Source organism: Manis pentadactyla, chromosome 3 (genome assembly GCF_030020395.1).
Source record: "Manis pentadactyla isolate mManPen7 chromosome 3, mManPen7.hap1, whole genome shotgun sequence".
Taxonomy (NCBI): Eukaryota; Metazoa; Chordata; class Mammalia; order Pholidota; family Manidae; genus Manis; species Manis pentadactyla.
In genome coordinates, this window is record NC_080021.1 from 204,410,090 (window position 1) to 204,429,034 (window position 18,945).

General features: G+C 44.1%; 2 protein-coding genes across 5 annotated transcripts in view; one reads left to right on the top strand and one right to left on the bottom strand.

Annotated features, from left to right (window-relative positions):
* The window catches only part of ASTN2 (astrotactin 2), an 821,466-nt gene that overhangs the window by 194,454 nt on the left and 608,067 nt on the right, over nucleotides 1-18,945 (bottom strand). The window lies entirely within an intron of this gene.
* Nucleotides 922-14,253, top strand: TRIM32 (tripartite motif containing 32). The gene is made up of 2 exons (XM_036915514.2): nucleotides 922-985; nucleotides 11,243-14,253. Exon 2 carries the CDS (start codon nucleotides 11,322-11,324, stop codon nucleotides 13,281-13,283), a length of 1,962 nt encoding a protein of 653 aa, XP_036771409.2. The 5' UTR covers nucleotides 922-985; nucleotides 11,243-11,321; the 3' UTR covers nucleotides 13,284-14,253.

The window sequence follows — 18,945 nt, forward strand, 5'->3', positions numbered from 1 at the left end:
CCAGACACCAAGTGCACAAAGATGTTAGCTTTGTTCCTTGTTTTATCATCATGCAGGGTCACACACCTAAGTGGGATTTCAAGCCCAAGCCCATCCTGCTTTAAACCATTTCCTGCTCCTAAGTTATGCTATATGGCCACCTGCAAGAGCCAGTAATTGGGCCCACACCATCTAAGGGACCACAGGTCCTTGTCTGCCAGTACTCCAAACCACCTCCCTCCTGGAAGATTCTACCCTTTCCTGGCTCCCCCAAAAGCCGACTTGCTTTTGTGTTTTTTTGCATAGCTTCAGTCAGCAGGGACAGGAGCTGCAGAGATGTTCCCATATCTACTTCTGCTGCTGGCCTCCCAGATGACCAGGTAAAAGACTCCTTCACAAGAGCAAATTTGTTCATCAGAGATACCTGTTTCCAGGACGCGGTGTGTTACTGGGAGAAATATGGGGCCTGAAGAACTATCTTTCTAAGCGAGTCCAAGTTCCCTGCTTGTCCCAGAGTAAAGGTTGAGTTCCTGCAGTTCTCAGATGGGGAAGCTGAGGTTGAGAGGGGCTCTTGGGCGAGGTGCAGCCTTTGTTGAGGACTGCGGGAGGTCACGGTTTAGCGCAGGGATCCGGACACATTGGAATCAGACACGAGTGCTGATTTAGCTGCAGACTCACTCTCTGAGTAAATCTGAGCAGGCCTCCTTCGCCTCAGTTTCTGTACAACGGGCCTCAATTTGTCTGTACAATGGGGACAGAGAGCCAAATCACGTGCTCCCAAAGCCCGCAGTTCTCAGGTAAGTGCTCGGTCCTACCGGGCCGCTGGGCCACGAGCGCCAGCGCTCGCGGGACTCCAAGCCCCAGCATGCCTCGGGGGCGGGGCGCAGTGACGGACAGGCCGTCCTGCAAATTGGCGGTCGCCAGGGGCGCGCTGCAGCGCGTGCGCAGAGAGAGGCGGGCGGGTGGGCTGGCGGACGCCGGACGCGTCGGAGCCGCGGGCGGTCAGGTAAGGGGCGGGATGGAGGGTCGGGGATGAGGGACTGCGGCCGCAGTCGCAGGCCGTGGCTGAGCGGCGGGACGGGGGCTGTGATGGCGTGCAGCGGCTGGCTCACGCCCGAATGGCGGGGTCTGGGGACTGGATCTGAGGGACAGTACGGAGTGGGGGTGGGGCTGTGGGGAGCAGGCTGGGGAGGGATTCGATGCGGTCAGGGGCCCCGAGGAGATGCATTTCCGGGAGGGCAGCGAGGGGCTATGAGAAAATTCGCTGTGTGGCATCTCTGGAGGTATGAGGTAATATGGGGGCCCTGAGGAAAGGGGGTGCAGCATCAGGGGTAATAGGGCGGGATCTGAAGGCCCTGGAGGCACCAGGGGTACAGAATTAAGGAAATAATGAAGGAATGGGAAGCCCCTGATGAGATTTGGGACCCTCAGGAGATTTCAGGAAATCTGGGGGCTCTAGCCATTTAAGGGGCTAAAATCTGAAGTCAGAGGCAGCAGTATTTGGAGCTGTCCTAATTGCGTTTTCTTTATGGGCTCTGGGGAAAATTGAGTTCTTGAAAGCAGTGGGAAGCAGTATCTAATTAGCGAGAAGAGACCTGGTTAAGGCAACACATGACAGGGTGGGTAAAAGAGGAAGAAGCTCTCTCTCACTTACCAACTTCACATCTCCCTGTATGGCCCCGGAAGATGACTGGTTAGCCAGAGACGGGTAAGATTCCTCAAGGGAGGAACAACCTAAGACAGGCACAGTCGCAGGGGGGCCATCAGGTGACAAATTGGGGATCAACAGAGGTGAGGCTTAGAACCTCACCCCTCCTGTTTTGAGAGAAATCTTATGCATCCGTGGATGTTTTGTTGCCCTTGTCTAGCTTGGATTAACACATAGTCTACAGGCACACACCTGATCATCTACATTTGCCCTCTTACAGCACTAAACTATGTCTTCTACCTTTATCTTGCATCTACCTACCACTTCAGCATTTTATTAAAAATAATAATAATAATAATGGAGAAATGTGGGATTCACATATAAATCAAGTATAAAAATCAAATGAATATTCATATTTGACCTGATTGTTTATAGTTCATGATGCGTGATCAAAACCGAAAGTTTCTGTGATGACTGCCCTTGCACTGTTCACCATGTAAGAACTTATTCACTATGTAAGAATTTGTTCACCATGTAAGAACTTGTTCGTTATGCTTCAGAAGATTGGAGACTGTTGAGAATTAGGCTTGGGGTTGATTAATGATTGTGCATTGAGTCCCCTATACAGAATTTTATTGTAGTTAACAACCGTTTGATCAATAAATATGAGAGATGCCCTCTCAAAAAAAAAAAAAGAGGAAGAAGCTGGGTTTGAGGGGGAGCACAGTGCCTGATGGATGGTGGGAGTTGGGGGGCTCAGATTGAGCGAGGGCAGAAATTTGAGGAGTGGAATTGGAATGGTAAACTGGAATGCAAGGATGTAGGATGCAGAGATTTGCAAACAGGTTAAAGGATGTCTGCCAGAGGGATTTGGGGCACGAGTGAAGAATTGGTGAGGATTGCAACACAGAGCCCAAAATGCTGGAGTTCTGTATTGAAAGAGGGTTGGGAACAGGATTTAGGGAGGGTTAAATGGTGGGGTGGAGACATACTAACTGGTCTATAAAATTAAAGGACTTGAGTAGCTCTGTGAACTGGTGGTGTCCTGGGCTGCTAGTGGAATTTTCCTGAAGTCTCTGCATGGATGGGAAGCAAAGGGAGTTCTGGAGACCTGCGGACCCAGAACTAATACATGAGACTGTATATGAATGTATGGGTGTAGCAGAGCTCAGGGGTTCAGCACTAAAGTCAGAAGTCTTCAGAGATCAGGACTGCTGAAAGAACCTGGCATTCCCTCTGAGGGACAGAATGTCCCTCACTGATTAACCAAAGGTCCCTTACAATGAGGCAGCCATGGTAGTACCAGTAACTCCACCCTGAACTGTAGGCCCACTGAAAGTGCTAAGCTTCCAGGGAGAAGAGAGTAGTTAAAGGGGACCTAAGGCTAGAAGCTATACAAGGTCATCTGCCTAAGTTCCTCTTTGCCTGTGCAGTCAGGCCATGGTAGCAAATAGTGTGTGAGACCTCCAGGGGATGAATGGAACATGGTCTCAGGCCTTATTTTCTTCTAAGTAGATTGAATTAATCCTATACAAGGCCATTATGGCTCTAAGAGTCAGTGGCTCTGCAAATAAGCTGTTTGGATTGGGAGAGAGACAGGATTCCTAATGGGGCATGGTTTTGTCCTACGGGGGACATTTGGCAATGTCTGAAGACATTTTTGGTTCTCACAATTGGGGTATGGGGTACTACTGGCCTTCAGTAGGTAGACACCACAGATCAGACAGACATCCTACCGTAAACATCCTACAGTGCACTGAACAGCTCCCACAATAAAGAATATCTGGCTCAAAATGTCAAAGAGTACCAACATTGAGTAACCTTGCTCTAGACTCTGCTATCCTGTATTCAAATCCTGGCTTTTTCTTCCTGACTTTGTGATCTTGAATGAGTTCCTTGACCTCCCTAGTTTTGGCTTTTTATCTGTAAAGTGGGATTAATAACAGGCCTATATCAGAGATAATTGTGAATATTCAGTTAAGTATATCAGAGTGCTCAGTATCTGGTACATAGTAAGTGCTCAGAAGTTAGGAATATAAAATTTTCACGTCTGCTTTCTTAATCCACTTTCACAGTAGTTCTACTACATTGGTTTTGCTATATCCAGTTTTACACATAAGGAAACTAAGGCTTAGGAAGTGACTTGTTTCAGGTTCCATAACTAGGCATTGCAGAGCTCGGCATACATTTCAGATCTCTGTAACCCTGTGTATTCTCTCTTTCCTTGTTTTTTCCTTGCTGGGGCCTTATTGCTCCAAACCCAAATACTTACAGTCTTATTCTCTCAGCCCATTTTCCTCTAAAGAAAGGATTGCCCTATGAATATCCTGGGATAGCAAATTGAAATCTAAATGGAATATGATTAGGTAGGGAGTAGCCCTGGACTTTGTTTTTGATTTGCTTGTTGACCAGGACCAGTGGGTAGATAATAGGAAGAGCTTGAGGTTAGCAGATAGGATGAGGTGCAAGAGACTTGGGGGTGAGGCATTATCCTGAAAAACCACTTCATAGCAGGGACTGAGGCTGAAGTTGCCCTACTCTGGAGAATACCTCCTGTTCTGATTATCTCTTTTGGGCCTCTTTCCCCTAGGACAGAATAATAGCATTTGCATTGTCAGCTTCGGAATGAACTATAGCATTGCTGAAGCCAGTTCAGAAACAGCAGGACTGTGTCATAAGGCAAGACACTTAGCTGCAATATTCACATACCCTTAAGGAAAATATGTAATGGGACTCGAACACAGCCTGGAAATCAGAGCTTGGAGTTCAAAATCCTTCCTCTGTTGCTACTTTACTAGGTGATCTTGGACAAGCACTTGGCCCTTATCAGCCTCAATCTGTTAAAAGTACAAATAGCTACCACTTAACCAGTGCTTCTTATGTGCATTATCTCAGTTAATCCTGTCAATGATCCTGCCCACAATCTAGGTGTTATTCCATATTTTACAGGTTAAAAAAAAACCAAACAACTAATAGGCTAAATGATTTACCAAAGGCTGTATAGCAAATGGCAAAGCAGGGGTGTGAGCCAAGTTCTCTCTGACTTGTAAGTTACGTAGTTTTAACTAGTTTTATTAGAAGGGCTTTTCCAGCATCGAAGAAGACATTTGTGTCTGGAGAATGGCAGGTACTCAAGTTGACAAGGCCTGTGAAGGGGATTGTTGTCCATAACACTGATATGCTGCCTCTGTGATACTCCTGCCATTATGTCCTTATAAAACCATCAGCTCTATAAATCTTTAGGTGCCTTTACTAGCAGCTCCGTCAGACTGCCTAGTGGTAACGGTAGGCCCATCAGCCAGAACACCATAACACATCTTTTGAGCCAGTGTGGTTTTATGGCTGGCAGTTGACACATTGGATTGAATTCACGTCCTACTGCCTGCAGCTGTGAGACCTCAGACAGGTTGCTTTTCGCAGAGCCTTGGTTTCCTTATTTAGAGAGAGGAATGACACATACTTTCCACAGTTACTATGGAATAGGAGGGGATGTATAAAAGGTGCCTGGCATTCAGTAAATGGTAGTCTGTTGAGAGGTAGCAATTATGAGAGGAAGATGATGTCAGGGAACTAAGTGTTGGCTTTGCCAACTCTCACTGACCCTAAGCAGCCCCTGCCAGTCTCCCCCATATTCTCTTCCTCTCCCATACATCTCCTAGCACCTGCTTCCTTATCCTTTAATCAAAATCTCATCATTAAATGAATTTGTATTGAATGCAGAGAAAGGAACTGAGAGGGAGCTGAGTGGGTTGACATGAGTTGGAGGTCCCCTGAGAAAAGACTTGACTTTTCCCTTGTCCTGTATTATTTGAGTCATGTTGACACGTTGGTATTCCTCACATGTTTGTGGAAGACGCAAGGGAAACTTTCTAGGTCCTGTCTTCCTCTGGAGGAAGACAGAGAACAGACAAGTGTGTTCTAGCAAACTCTATGACTGATTTAACTTGCCCTTGATATATTTTAGCTAAAGATTCCTCTCCCCTACAGACATTTCTTTCTGGGTTGTCTTACACATCCCAGACTGGTACAGCTTTGGGATCATGCTTGTGTTTTCTCCGTAAGCCCCTACTTGTTGAGTTTATCTTTGCTGTTTGCAGGTACCTTAAATTTCCTGAGTAATCTAAACTTCAAAATCCTCTCCTAAATACAGGACTGGGTGAATGTCAGGAGGTGACCTCACTAACTTCCTTGAAATCAGTCTTGCTGGCCACTCCCAGAGAGTGGCTACTGGTGGCTTGGGGATGGTTATGCACTTAATCGACACGGCACTCAAATACAAGAGGAATAAATACAGTTTAGAAAGCTCTCAAGAAAAGAAATGTGATAAGCCTTGCAAAAACCCAAAACAGGAGAATGTGTGATGGAAGGAAATGTACTATTTCCTTATTTTCTAGTTTTTAGGTGAAGAGCTCTGTTCATGTCTGGTTTTGCTTAAAATTATATCTCCAGTGTCTCCATGAGGCCTGACTCAGTAGGTGCTCAGTAAAGACTTGTTTAGTTAACTGTTTAAAGTTCTCCAGTTTTGCTTATGGCCTAAGCCCTCAAGGAGCTTAGAGAAGTATAAGAAATAGACACACCTAGAGAAGTTCCCCATGGTGGGGATTCAAACACTGGATGGAGATTCGAAACCTCAGGTCATCTCTGATCCTTTGATTCTGAGTTCAGGTAAAACAATCTCCAGGTAAGGCTCAGAATTTTTATTTTTTGAAATGTGTGTAATGTTATCTTGGGTACAGTCTGCCTATTGAAAAGTGCCACTGCTCCTGCTAAAAACTATTTACTGCACAGTTAATTGCTTGGTACTATACTAAGTGCTTTATACACATAATCTAATCTCTACAACAACCTGTGAGGAAGATACTATTCTAAAGTCCTTTTCTTAGATAAACTGAGAACTGGAGAGGTTAGGTTCCTTGCACAAGCCTGTGTGGTTAAGTGGTGGAGTGGGCCTCAGAAGCCTGAGTCCTGAACCCACTTTCTTGGTCTGTATAATACTGTCCAACCCTCGTTCCTGCCTTTTAGCCCTAGCTCTGCCATGTGATTAATGAGACCTTGATTAGTCTCTACTGATCTCATTTTACTCATCTACATGACCCTTTGGGATCACTGCTAATTCTAGCATTCCATACTTAGTTTTTGCTAGAAGGAGCTGCTGGAACTTACTTTCTGGGCACGAGAGTTGTGGACTCCTTGCCCTTCAGTTTCTAGCATGAGTTCATACTGAGTTTCCACCTGACTCATTTTCAGTATTAACGATAGTCAGATCATTTCAAAGCTGGCCAGTCCTTTCATTAATCTGTATGTGCCTGCATATGCTGTGAAAGGAAAGATTCTCCATCCTTTCAAAATGCAGTTTTTAAATGGAATGGTTTAATACGGGTACTAGTTGTTACTATTATTAATACTATTCCTGATTATTACTAAAACTGTGATAAATAGTAATCTTTCATTGCATACCTACCAGTCTCTAGGCTAAAAACTTTGTATTATGCATTATCCCTAGTTATTACAACTTTTATAAACTAAGAAAACAGGTTTAGTGAAGTTAAAAACTTATTGACTGTCCCACAACTTGTAAACTGTAAATCAAAAGTGCTGATTGGATCACAGTTCTGACTTCAGGATCAATGGGTTTTTGTTTGTTTTCTGCTATGACAGTTACTTATATCACTGACTGGGGAACGCCTGGTGGTGCCAGAACCTGCCAGATCAGGCTAGGGTTTAATTACAGAATTTTACCCAAAGACCTGAGTCTTAGGGCAGCTAGAGCACATACAGCTTAAGAGGTAGATTCTCATCTGGAGCTAAAGAGCTGGGCTGGTATGAGAGTGGATGTGCATTGTTAATCACAAGATCAAAGGAGTGAAGGGGGTGGGTAAACTGAGGTGACATGAGATAAGGGGTCAAGAGTTGGCAGTACAAAGTGCACAACAGGGAACATGTTCAAGGTGTCATGGAGGCAGCCAAAATCATAACTAACATGTTAGGGAGCCATTCTGATTGGTTTCAGACCTTATAGCTGGCAGAAAAAGGGCAGCTCACTTAAAGACTTGGGGTAGAAAGACAATTCCTTTCACCCATCTATTCTTTTCAGCGAGTCACCCATCTATTCTTTTCAGCGAGTTCAAATTGACTTTCCACCTCAATCATTCTCAGTATTAACAGTAATGACCAGATGTATCCTTTCAGAGAAGGGCTGTGTCTGCCTGTCACATAGCTCCATATCAGGTTAAGATTCTGCTGAAAGCAGTTTCCAGGTCATAGAAATGGGGGAGACATGGTTGAGACTTTTTCCAGGTCTGAGGCAATCTCCATGCCTGATGCTTTCCCAGTAGGAATTCTTGTTTTCGTTCCTGGGCAAAGTGTGGCAGCTTTGGGGAAGGTATCTGTGACAATTTCCCCTGCCTCAGAGAGACTAGTGAAATTGCAGACAGTTAAAGATAATTTGGGGTATGGATGTGGGCATAGTTAATTCATTTTTTTTTAAGTGGATGGCTTAGGGAGGCAGGAAGCATTTTAATTGAAGGAGGTGGTATGATTTTCCAGAAAGCTGGGGGAAGAATTTGCTGGTATTTCTACAAGTTGGCAGACTTGTTTAATTAGCTGATCTGCAGTGCCAGCTCTGGGAAGAACAGATGTCCCTGTGAATTGTAAGGTAACATATTCTGGATCCAAACACCAAATGTTATCCTCAGTCTGTTGTCCCAGATGATGGAAGAGAGAACTGAAGCCTCAGTTTAGAATTGAGGTTTGCATGGATTCCTGAGTTGAGGTTTCTATCAGTATTTTTCTATTATTGCCCCCACATCCATGGCATTTAAGAATTCAGTTCATGGTTTCAGATATTCACATGAGACATTATAGGTTCATAATATATTATGATGTGTTATTTTGTTGAGGCATGGATTTGGGTCAAAATGAGTTGCAAGGCTGGTGTGTGGGAGTGAGTCACTTAGCTAATAAATCAATTTAACCCACTCTAGTAGCTAGATCTCCTAACTGTATTATTGTTCTGTATTGTGGAGAAAATTACATGCTATAAGCCAGTATTTCCCATAATATGGACTAGAGAACACTTGTTAATAAGTGTTAAGTGACAGTTTAAAAAAAAAAAGAGCTTAAAATAATGTTCGATTAAACAAAATTAAAGATATCTGTACTTTGGGGTTCATGTTCAAAACCATGTTTGAATTATGTGACCTTGAGCCAGTTTTTCTAAGTCTTAGTTTCCTCATCTGTAAAATAGGATAATAAAAATAGTGCCTACTTCATAGGGTCATTAAGAGGATTAAATGAGATTAAGTATTTGAAGCATCTAGGATGGCAACAAGCACATAGTAGGTACTGAGTATATGCTGTTTCCCCTCCAGTAGAAGGGGTGTGGGATTTCAGGAAGGTGGGGTTGACTTTAGATAAATTGTGCATGTCTGTTATTGAATATTTGTCAAATTTAGATGCCAAACTGAATATGGGGGGTAATCTTTACTGCGTATATGCAATGACTCCCTTCTTCTGTATGCATGAAGAAAGTTGATAACGTTTGCAAAGCTTTCCTCAGCTTGCTACATTGTCCTTAAAACCAAGCTAACATGCCCTCCTCCTCCTCTGTGGTTGACCATCTGCAGATCACGAGACTGTACAGGTGCAGCTGTAGGAATTCCATTTAAGAAGGGCTGAATTTATCCATATGCCTCACCCTGCTAGATCTGTTCATTCTAATTTGGGGCATAAATTGACAATGACATAAGGCCGCAGAGCAGTGAGATCTCTGTGGTTCTATTTTATGAGCATCTGTGGATCAAGGAGGGTGGGAGTATTCAGGTCATATACTTTGTGAAGCAGGGGGTGTTCCAGGCCAAAAATAAACTGTCTTGAAAGGCAATACCATTTTAAAAATCACCTGGGCTTCACTCACTGGCTATCTTAGTTCCACCACTTCCCTACCCTAATCCACTGAGTTTACAAATATTAGTGTTTGTACTTCTGGAATATTGCTAAAATGCATCTTCTTTCCATTTCTACCACCAGCACCCTAGTTCATCCTCCTTTATCTCCCTCTGGCAATTTTGCACTAGCTTTCAAACTAGTTTCTTTTCCTTTCTGTCTACTCCATTCAAGCTTTGATCATACCAGTTCCCTGCTCCAAAATGCACATTGCATCGCTATGCCCATCAAAATGAAGTTCAAAGGACTCATTCTGGCTCTGAAGACTTGTTATAATTATTCCCCAGTTTACCTTTCCAAACCAGTTACACTAATCTCCCTATATTCTCCTACAATTTTAACCTAAGGATGAGATAAAAAACAACAACAAAAATTAAGACTCTTGGTGCTGAGGGCAAATCTTAGCATTGTATACAGTATATGCATTACCTCATTTAATCCCTGAATTAACCTCATGAAGGCAGTATTATTCTCATTTTACAGATGAGGAAACAACCCAGAGCCTATGTAGTCTCTGTTCTTTTTCTAATACTCTGAAGTTTTTGTCTTGTCCTTTGCTTTCTAACCTTTGTGAAGACTCTGCCCTTTGCCTGGTACTCCCTTTCCCCATCTGCACATATCTGTGCATCTTCTAGGACCCTATCAAATGCCAGAAAATTGTTTCCCTTCAAGTTAGAGTGAATACCTCTTAACCTCCAACAAACTCAGTTTATACCTCATTTATGATACTACTTTCTGCCTTGGTTATTATTTACCTACATGTCTTGTCTCCTTTTCTAAAGTCTAAGCGTCTGAAGGGCAGGATTTGTGTCCTGAGAAGCTTAGTGTCTGTCTAGTGTAGTACTTGGTACCTAGTCTTAGATGGGTGAATTGGTGAACAGATAGAGGAGGCTAGATGAATGAAAAATACATGTATTTTCTGACCTAATATTTTGCTGAACACCTAAAGCTTATCATTTAATCAGCATAACCTACTACTCTGTATGATTCCTAGGATCCTCAACATGACATGGTAAACTATATAACACAACAGAAAGCCTCCATGCTTTTGCTCACAGTTTTCTTTCCTTAAAATGCCTTTCCCCATCTACACATATCTGTGCATCTTCTAGGACCATTTCTTGGAAGCCTTCCCCAGTTCTTCTAGGTAGAATCTGTTACTCCATCTACTGGGCTCCTGCAAAAGTTAGTATATGATCCTTTCCTGTACTTAATTTTTCTGTTTTTCTCCTAATATAAATGATGAGTTGTAGACATAAGAAAATACAAAAATCACCACTGACACTTATCAAGCATACTACTTTCCAGCACTATACTAAGTGCATCATGTTCAGCATATTATTTAAGCTTACTCTGCCAGAAACCAGAAAAAGTAGACATCATGATTATTTCAATTTTTTAGATGGGTGTTGGGGACACTGAGCTTTGGGAAGTTTAGGTTACTTCATTAAGATCACACATCAAAGCCTCAGACTCCGGAACCTGAGTCCTTATCCCTTGGGCAGTGTTTTGTCCAGTTTGTTGTGTATCACCCTCAGCTACCAGAGGGTAGACCTCAGTAAATACTTCTTAAATAAGACAGTGACTGAATGAGTGGTGGTAGCTATTTTCTGTTTCTTGAGTGGATTACCTCACATAGGCAATGGAGTAACAGCTGCTTCTTCTCTTCAGGAGGATCTGACCCTCTGGAACATGCACACTAGGCTCTGCAGTTCTGGGCTGTGCCAGTGGATCCTTTAAAGGAAGAGCCATGGCCGCTGCAGCAGCTTCTCACCTGAACCTGGATGCCCTCCGGGAAGTGCTGGAATGCCCTATCTGCATGGAGTCCTTCACAGAGGAGCAGCTGCGGCCCAAGCTCCTGCACTGTGGCCATACCATCTGTCGCCAGTGCCTGGAGAAGCTGCTAGCCAGTAGCATCAATGGTGTCCGCTGTCCCTTCTGCAGCAAGATCACCCGCATAACCAGCCTGACCCAGCTGACAGACAACCTGACGGTGCTGAAGATCATTGACACAGCTGGGCTCAGCGAGGCCGTGGGTCTGCTCATGTGCCGGGCCTGTGGGCGGCGGCTCCCCCGGCAGTTCTGCCGGAGCTGTGGCGTGGTGTTATGTGAGCCCTGCCGGGAGGCGGACCACCAGCCCCCTGGCCACTGCACCCTCCTCGTCAAAGAGGCGGCTGAGGAGCGGCGCCAGGACTTCGGAGAGAAGTTGGCCCGCCTGCGGGAGCTTACGGGGGAGCTGCAGCGGCGGAAGGTGGCCTTGGAAGGCGTGTCCAAGGACCTCCAGGCAAGGTATAAGGCAGTTCTCCAGGAGTACGGGCATGAGGAGCGCCGGGTCCAGGAGGAGCTGGCTCGCTCGCGGAGGTTCTTCACAGGCTCGTTGGCGGAGGTCGAGAAGTCCAATGGTCAGGTGATAGAGGAGCAGAGCTACCTGCTTAACATTGCGGAGGTGCAGGCCGTGTCTCGCTGTGACTACTTCCTGGCCAAGATCAAGCAGGCAGATGTAGCCCTGCTGGAGGAGACAGCTGATGAGGAGGAGCCGGAGCTCACCGCCAGCCTGCCACGGGAGCTGACCCTACAGGACGTGGAGCTCCTTAAGGTCGGCCATGTCGGTCCCCTCCAAATTGGGCAGGCTGTCAAGAAGCCCCGGACGGTCAACGTGGAAGATTCCTGGGACGTGGAGGCTGCAGCCTCAGCTGCCTCTACCTCTGTTACTTTTAGAGAGATGGACCTGAGCCCTGAGGAAGTGGTCGCCAGCCCTAAGGCCTCTCCAGCTAAGCTGCGGGGCTCTGACATGGCTGCCAACATCCAGCAGTGTCTCTTTCTTAAGAAGATGGGGGCCAAAGGCAGCACGCCAGGCATGTTCAACCTTCCTGTCAGTCTCTATGTGACCAGTCAAGGCGAGGTCCTGGTTGCTGACCGTGGCAACTACCGTATACAAGTCTTCACGCGCAAAGGCTTTCTGAAGGAGATCCGTCGCAGCCCCAGTGGCATTGATAGCTTTGTGCTGAGCTTCCTTGGGGCTGATCTGCCCAACCTCACTCCCCTCTCAGTGGCCATGAACTGCCACGGGCTGATTGGAGTGACTGACAGCTATGACAACTCCCTCAAGGTATACACCTTGGATGGCCACTGCGTGGCCTGTCACAGGAGCCAGCTCAGCAAACCCTGGGGCATCACAGCCCTTCCATCTGGCCAGTTCGTGGTGACTGATGTGGAAGGCGGGAAGCTCTGGTGCTTCACCGTTGACCGAGGGGCAGGGGTGGTCAAATACAGCTGCCTCTGTAGTGCCGTGCGGCCCAAGTTTGTCACCTGTGATGCTGAGGGCACTGTCTACTTCACCCAGGGCTTGGGCCTTAATCTGGAGAATCGGCAGAATGAGCACCACCTGGAGGGGGGCTTCTCCATTGGCTCTGTGGGCCCTGATGGGCAGCTGGGTCGCCAGATTAGCCACTTCTTCTCCGAGAACGAGGACTTCCGCTGCATCGCTGGCATGTGTGTGGACGCCCGTGGTGATCTCATCGTGGCCGATAGCAGTCGCAAGGAAATTCTCCACTTCCCTAAGGGTGGGGGCTACAGTGTCCTCATTCGAGAGGGGCTTACCTGTCCAGTGGGCATCGCCCTCACTCCTAAGGGGCAGCTGCTGGTCTTGGACTGTTGGGATCATTGCATCAAGATTTACAGCTATCATCTGAGACGATATTCTACTCCTTAGGGGGTGAGGAGATCAGTTTCTGCTTCTCAGCCAGTTTCTCTTTTCCTTACTCCTTGGTAGTTGGCAGTAGTGTAGCATAGACTTGGCTTATGTCCTCATTGCAGCTGGCTAGTCGTGGAATTTTTGATGCCCTGTCTTTAGTGTTTCTTATTTGCATTATTTCCCCTGCTAAATTTAGAGCCAAGTAGGACACGTGCTGTGGGGTTAGCTGAACTTTGGTTAGAACTTAGGCACTTCCAGGCTTCAGCAGAGAGCCTTCTGCCCCTGTATTTGAAATTTGCCTTTGTTGATTCTCCTCTTTTGACTCTGATAATCCTTGTCCATTATTTCCTTCCTGTTAGAATATTCATCATGTGTGGCACTTTCTCCTCAACTCTGCTGCATTTAGTCTGCATGCTCCAGGGGGATCTCCTCCCCCTCCTGGTGATATTTCAGATATCGTATCCCGGTGGCATGATGTCCCGACCCTGGTCACCTTTACCAGTGTGAAAGCTCATTCATTGCCACCAAAGGAGATAAACAATCCCTTTGAGAGGCATTGCCTCTTGGCTCTAGAGGTTTTGTGCCAGTGACAGAATGGATTGATCCTGGTTGGTTGGTCAAGGACTTTAGCCTAGGATTGCTTGCCTTTGAAAGGACCATATGGATTGGAATTATGCCAACGTGTAGGAAGATGGGAATAAACAAATGAAATGCTAATACAGTCAGTAAACACCCCTGGATAGTCTCTACAGCTCACTGTTTTTCATACTCACTCTCTCCACTGACCTGTGCTAGCAGTTGCCTGTGGAATTGTACCACACAGGCCAAGGCCAGCGAAGTGGAGGGTGGGGAGACAAATCCCATTCATGACTAAAAACAGACTTCCGGGTCTTTACTCTGTTATTTTCCCCAGGTGATTGCATAACATTTGGTTTCAAGATATTTCCATTCCTCTATCAAGTATTAAATAATTGATAACTGTTCTTCATCACTGGTGTTCATCTCTTTTAATTAAACATGGAATTTGGGAGGTCAGGAGAAGGATAAGTTATACCAGGCTGTTTTGCCTCCATATTGGACACTGCATTCTTTGAGAACATGAAGAATTTACCTAGTCAGCCAAAAGCACCATTATATAAAGATAACCCAGATCTTAGAGCCACATGCATGTGTACAGAATCAGCCCCCAAGGTCTAGAGTCACCAACTCTGTTTTAAATTGAGCCTCTTACCATCTGTGTTATCCTTACAGTTACAGTTCAAAAAGGAAGAATCTTTGTGTTTTTAAGAAAACCAGAAGTAGGTGAGCAAATCTGTGACAAGAGTTCCTCAGGTTTTGATGTTTACTAAGCAACATATCTTGCTCTTTAAGAGCGGATGGCAAGCCAAAGAGCTGTTGCTGTGCTTTCGTGGAAATTCTGCTAAGCTGAACTACCTACAAAAAAAAGTCTTTTTTTTTTTCTCAGTGGCATTTTCTTGGCTTCTGTCAAGATAGCTGCCAAAGGATAGGAAAGAAGATAATTGAAGTGATGTCGAACTAGTCCACCTTGTGCTTTTCACCTAGAGAAAGCCCCATGTTCTGATTGTGAAACTGCATCTAATTTTCAAAGACTATAATTGAGAGGAAATTGATCCAATTAAAAGTGCATCACAAATTACTCCCCTCGTTGTTATAGCCACTCTATCTGTGGCAGCAGCTGGCAGCAGGAGATCCGTCTTAGGTGTCAGTGGGGGACTTGCTGAGGCAATACAGAGGCTGAGGCCTTTGGCACACAGTTTGCAGCAATGTGATATTGCCGGCTGGCATGGTGTGCCCAAGGCCAGCAATCCTCCAGCTGCCAGTGCTAGGGGAAGAAAGTGCGATTACTGTTGGCATCAGCATATAGGCCTGCCCCATCCTGAACCATACTCATGCCTTGGCCCTCAAGTACACCAGATTATGTGCTGGCTCAAAATGGAAATGTGTGGTCTGAATGTTTTTGTTTCTTTGATGTGAATAATTTAGGCTGTGCTTAGCACAATGTTCAACTATCTACCATTCTGACTAAATTGCACAGGATAGCCCCAAGAACTATTCTCCTCAATCACAGCAGTTTTTTGTTTTTGAAGCCGCAGTACCCTTATTCAAAGAAAGTCTTACATACAAGCCTACCGTGTAAAAAGGATCAAGGAGAGGGGGGTGAAGATTTAATAATATGGTCAACTGTTGAACCACTGTGTTGTATATTTGAAACCAACATAAGATTGTATATCAGTGATACGTCAATAAAGAAAAAGATCAAGGAACAGCTGCTCTGGTTGAAGGAGGTTTGTGGGCTGGGAGAACAGCCTTTTTGACCTCACCTAACCTCCTATGTACCATTATAAAACTTGTGAATTTGCAGAAGACATTCTGAAAACCACTGAACTACAACACTGCTTATCATCCAGTTCCATCATACTGGCCACATGGTCCTGGGCCAGTCATTTAACCCTTCCTCTTCTGGAGGTGACCTGATGAAAATGGCTCTTGCCTCCAGCCAGGGTATAAGATGTGAGACAACAGATGTGAAAATACCTGGAAAGGTTATTGCATACCCAACAAGTGAGAGTGATCATTGTAGTCTTTTACTGAATGTCTCAAAAGAGTGGAGTGAGGTGGTCCAGCCACTCCCAAACAATGCCTTCCCCTTTTCCTATTTTGCAGGCTCCTATTTCCCAACCAAAATCTTCAAGCATTTCCTCCCCCTAGCCACAAGGCTTCCAATAAATCTGGTCACCTGTTCCTTTTTACTACTTATCTACCTATATCCTGTTTCCATTACCATGTATATCACTGTGTTGCAATTATTTGCACATATACTTGAGTTTTATTAAGGTCTAACTAATCTCTCCCTATGAGCACATAATATGGTGCCTAATTCAGAGTATGTCCTTAGTTATGGCTGTTTTAACTTGATGATAGGCCCAATCTTCCTAACATATCCTTCACATTGGATAAAAAGGTAATCTCAGGCAAGCCCTTTTATAAGGTACCGAAAAAAATGAAAGACAAATGATTTACAGATTGGTTAGCCTGTGCTTTCCTTTATCATTTTGAGTAATTATATAGAACTTAAGGTTTCAGAGCAATGACCCCTTGAATATTTATTGAATACCTACTGTGGGTCAGGCACTATACCAGGTGTTCAGAAGAGAAAACTGTAATGATAAATGACATTAGTATGTCTACTTTCTTATAAATTATTTCACTCTTTCCTATGGGAAGTATTTGAAATCTCATTTTCCATTGCCCTGGACTTCCTCCAAGGCCAGGCATAGGTACTGTCCAAATGATGCTGAGGGTCAAGTCCAGTGTTCACTCCAGCCTGAGACAGCCCATGGGGCATTCCATTATTCCAATCAGTAGGATAAACTTGGCTTGAGTCTTACAGTGTTTTTGTGGGTTAGGCAAGTAATGCTGAAGTAGTTGTCCTTTTATTCCAGCACTAATTAATGGCCTCTTAAAGTGAAGTGTTGCCCTGCTCTCTAGGAGGGAGATGGAAGGCAGAGCTCGGTATGAAACTCGGCTCTGCCTTGCACCTGGCTAGGCTGCTGATTTGCTCTCAAGACGAGCAGCCTCTCAAGGGATCTCAAAACATTATAGATATGAAACAGCAGATGCTTTTTATAAGCAGGGCAATGGTGAGGTAGAAATCTGTTTAGCAAAATAAACACTCATACTCCAGACCTTTGGCCATATCTTGTCAATATCATTCATATTCATGGTGCCCTGGCTAAGCCTGAAGTTAGAGAGGCAGTGCTAGGACTGGCAATGTATTCTAGTGGGAAAGTCAATGGACTTGGTGTGTGCCTGAAGCACAGCTCTGCCTCTTAACTAGCTGTGTGGCCTCAGGTGATCACCGTACCTCTGCCTCAGTTCCCCTATCTTATAAAATAAGGTGGTTAGACTAGGTCACTAAAATCCCTTCTAGCCCTATGATTTTAATTACTTTTTGACCAACTGAAATGGTTGAATTTTCACCCAATGATTTTGCATAATTCTTGTTATAATTGTGCTTACATCAGAGAGTAGTAGAAGGAACCTGCATTTTCTAATCAATCCCCCCTTAACCCAATTGCTTACTGTACCCCAAGTATTCCTCCTCTGGTACAAGGAAGTGTCAATTTATGGTTTAAAGGGCTGCTATGAGAATTAAAAAGGGATAGTATATGTAAAAGTGATGAATTCAGAATATATGACTTCCATTGTTAGAGTGCAAAGGCTTCCTTTCTTTGTCTACTTTTCTTATAAATTATTTCACTCTTTTCCTGTGAGAAGTATTTGAAATCTTGTTTTCCATTGCCCTGGACTTCCTCCAAGGAAGAATGAACTGATGAAGAACCTTGATGAACTGATGAAGAATTTTCAGGTTAATAATACTGGGGGAGATTCCAGACCTGCATTGGTGATGCACCAGCACTGCTCAGCTTTTTAATTAAAAAGCCTATTGGAGCACGGGGAAGGCAGTATAGCACAGAGAAGACAAGTAGTGACTCTATAGCATCTTACTATGCTGATGGACAGTGACTGCAAAGGGGTGTGTGGTGGGGACTTGATAATGTGGGGATCTAGTAACCACAATGTTGCTCATGTGATTGGATATTGATATCCTCCCCCCCAAAAAAAGCCTATTGGAAGAAGAGTGGGATTGTGGGAGGAGCAGAGGCAAAACTCTTTCACAGGAATGTATCCTGTCAGGAAAGCTGCATATAAAACCTAAAGGCTAATTACTTGATGAAAGTAATTAGGATGGCATCTTGACTCTTTTTGAAACGTTAAATGAGTCAAGATTTTATATTTTGTGTGTGTGTGTGTGTGTGTGTGCAGGCATACCTCAGAGATATTGTGGGTTCAGTTCCAGACCACTGCAAGAAAGTGAATATTGCAATAAAGTAAATCAAATCAAGTTTCTAATTTCCCAGCACATAGAAAAGTTATATTTATAATATATTGTAGCCTATTAAGTGTGCAATAGCATTATTTCTAAATATATATAACTTAAATAAAAATATTTTACGCTAAAAAATGCTAACCACCATCTGAGCTTTTAGAAAGTTTAATTACAGATCACAATATCAATATCAACTATAATAATGAAAAAGTTTGAAATATTGCAAGAATTACCAAAATGTGACACAGTGACATAAGGTGAGCAAATAGTATGAGAAAAATAGAGCTGATAGACTTACTCGACACAGCATTGCCACAAACCTTCAATTTGTTAAAAAAAACTCTCTGTGAGGCACAATAAGGTGCATAACATGAGGTATGCCTGTATATATGTATGTGTATGTATATATATATGTATGAGTATATATATATTTTAAACAAACATGGGTGCTTAGCTAGTCCTGTAGATATTTTCTTCCATGTCAACATTAAGTCAAATAATTTTAAAAAATGAAAATAAGCCTAAATCTGTTAGTTGGAGTTAATATAACATATTGTAGTTAAAACTTGGGCTTTGTAAGCATGGAAGCCTGGATTCAGTCCTGGTTTCCCCACTTGGTTCTGTGACTACTGAGTTATTTAGCCTCTCGGCCTCAGTTTCCTCATTAGTAATAAAATTATACTGTTTAGTATGTTATTATGTAGAAAACATGGATGTAAGCTTAGACTTCCAGACATTCCATAAACCTTCAGTAGTGATAAATATTTT